We start from the raw sequence: 1,776 nt of genomic DNA on the forward strand, positions 1-1,776 counted from the left end.
TCTCTCTCCCCTACAGCCTAGTTAATATAACGGTCTGGAAGGGCACAGGAATGGGGATGGATACCCGGGTAGGGATGTGAATCCCACTCCGGGTAAGGGGAAGGATGAGCACTCGTGCTTGTGCCCGGTCTGGGGCAGCAGTCTCTGCTTTCCCCACACATCAGCCAAGCGTGGGGCACTGGACAGATCCGGGCTCTGAGCATTACAGCTGCAGCCGGGGTAAAGACATGATGTGCAATGCCCTTGTCACCTCCATGCTAAAAGCTCACAAGTGTGGATATTTGTGAGCAAGAAGCCCTGCATAGAAATATCAGTCACCAGGGGCACCTCATACTAGAGACATCCCTGCGGGGGTCTTCCATCCCCAGGGGCCTCCTACAGGAACCCAGCATCACCTGAGTGGGGGCTGATAGGCCTTTTTCTTGTCTGCTCTGTCACCTGGTGGTCTCGAGGGCTCTGCGCTCCCGGTAGTGTCTCAGGGAGATGCTTGCAGGAAGGCGAGGTGCTGTTATCTTCCCTTCACACCTGTATCCTCCCATTTCGGTTCCTTCCCTCTCCCTGCAGAGCGACTGCCACAGCCCACAATTCACTGCAATGCCCAGAGCTGTGCGAATGGACCCTGTAACATCACCCTGAGCTGCACCATCCCCAAAGGAGGCAACAACGTGATCTACAGCTGGAGTACCCCACAGCCCCCCAGTATGACCGCTCAAGGATCCATCATGGTCATCCCTCACCCAGATCTTCTGATAAACGTCACGTGCACGGTGCAGAACCCCGCCAGCAGCAGCTCCACGACGACCTCTGTCAAGGCCCTTTGTGCAGGTAACATGCCCTGTGAGGAAGCTGCACGCAGCCTGCACATGGGGAAAATGGGCCTCATGGTGCAGGCTGCTGAGGGGCCACAAGGCACCTGACTCCAGGCAGATGCTGCACCACTCTCCACCCCAAATCCCTCCCCTGCAGATTCGCTCTGACTCTGCTACCCAGAGAGGCACACGCTTCATCTCTGTGCAGGGAGGGCCTAGCCCCCAAGCTCCCTGCAGGGCTCCTCCTGCCCCTAGAGGGACCCCAGGGGCTGGCCCCATCCCCACTGCCCCCCAGGGCAAACACCACGAGGCTGCACCAGGCACTTCCCCCTGGCTCTGACCCTCTGTCTTGCTCTTGTTCCAGCAAACACGCCTGCCCAGGCCTCATCCCTGTCCTACTGCCAGGCCAAGGGGCTCATCCTGCTGTTGGTGCTGGTGGTGCTGATCACCGGGACCGTGGTGGTGCACATCATGGCTGGCAAGCCGCCGAAACAGGACTGAGCAGGGCCCAGCCCACACCAGCTCTGCTCTGCTCTGGGGGGGAAGGATAGAAAAGCTGCAGCACGGAGGAGAAGCAGCTGGTGGGCTGCGGGGGTCTGACTGAGTGTCAGAGACCAGTTCCCAAAGCAGCATGGGTGCCCTGGAAGAGAAGTGCAACCACATCGCTGCATTCTCCCGTGCCAAGCGGGGACAACAGACCATGGCCCCCAGTCTGCAGGGCAGTAATTGCCTGGGCTCGGGTCAGCAGACACAGGCAAGACATAACACCGCTGTCCCGGGGGCAGCCGCACCCTTGAAACAAACTTGCCCTCCTCTGCACTGTCTGTCTCTGAACCCTCAGGGTCAATCCTCCCCCAGCTACTCCCCAAGAGCCCCCTGAGGTTGCACCGTGGCCCCCAGGGCTTGTTCAGCCATCAGCACTGTGGGTGCCAAGGTCCCTGGGAGGCAGGCTCTCCACTGGCAGGGG

The 1,776-nt window shown here is 60.1% G+C and overlaps 1 protein-coding gene across 1 annotated transcript in view; it reads left to right on the top strand.

Annotated features, from left to right (window-relative positions):
- LOC112551731 (T-lymphocyte surface antigen Ly-9-like) overlaps positions 1–1,770 on the top strand; it is a 4,793-nt gene extending 3,023 nt beyond the window's left edge. Inside the window, exons 2-3 of the mRNA XM_025214368.1 lie at positions 565–825; positions 1,174–1,770. Coding sequence (XP_025070153.1) covers positions 565–825; positions 1,174–1,310 — 398 coding nt within the window. The 3' untranslated portion in view covers positions 1,311–1,770. The remainder of the gene's footprint in view (positions 1–564; positions 826–1,173) is intronic.
- The last annotated feature ends 6 nt before the right edge of the window (positions 1,771–1,776 follow it).

The sequence above is a fragment of the Alligator sinensis genome, unplaced genomic scaffold (genome assembly GCF_000455745.1).
Source record: "Alligator sinensis unplaced genomic scaffold, ASM45574v1 scaffold811_1, whole genome shotgun sequence".
NCBI lineage: Eukaryota > Metazoa > Chordata > Crocodylia > Alligatoridae > Alligator > Alligator sinensis.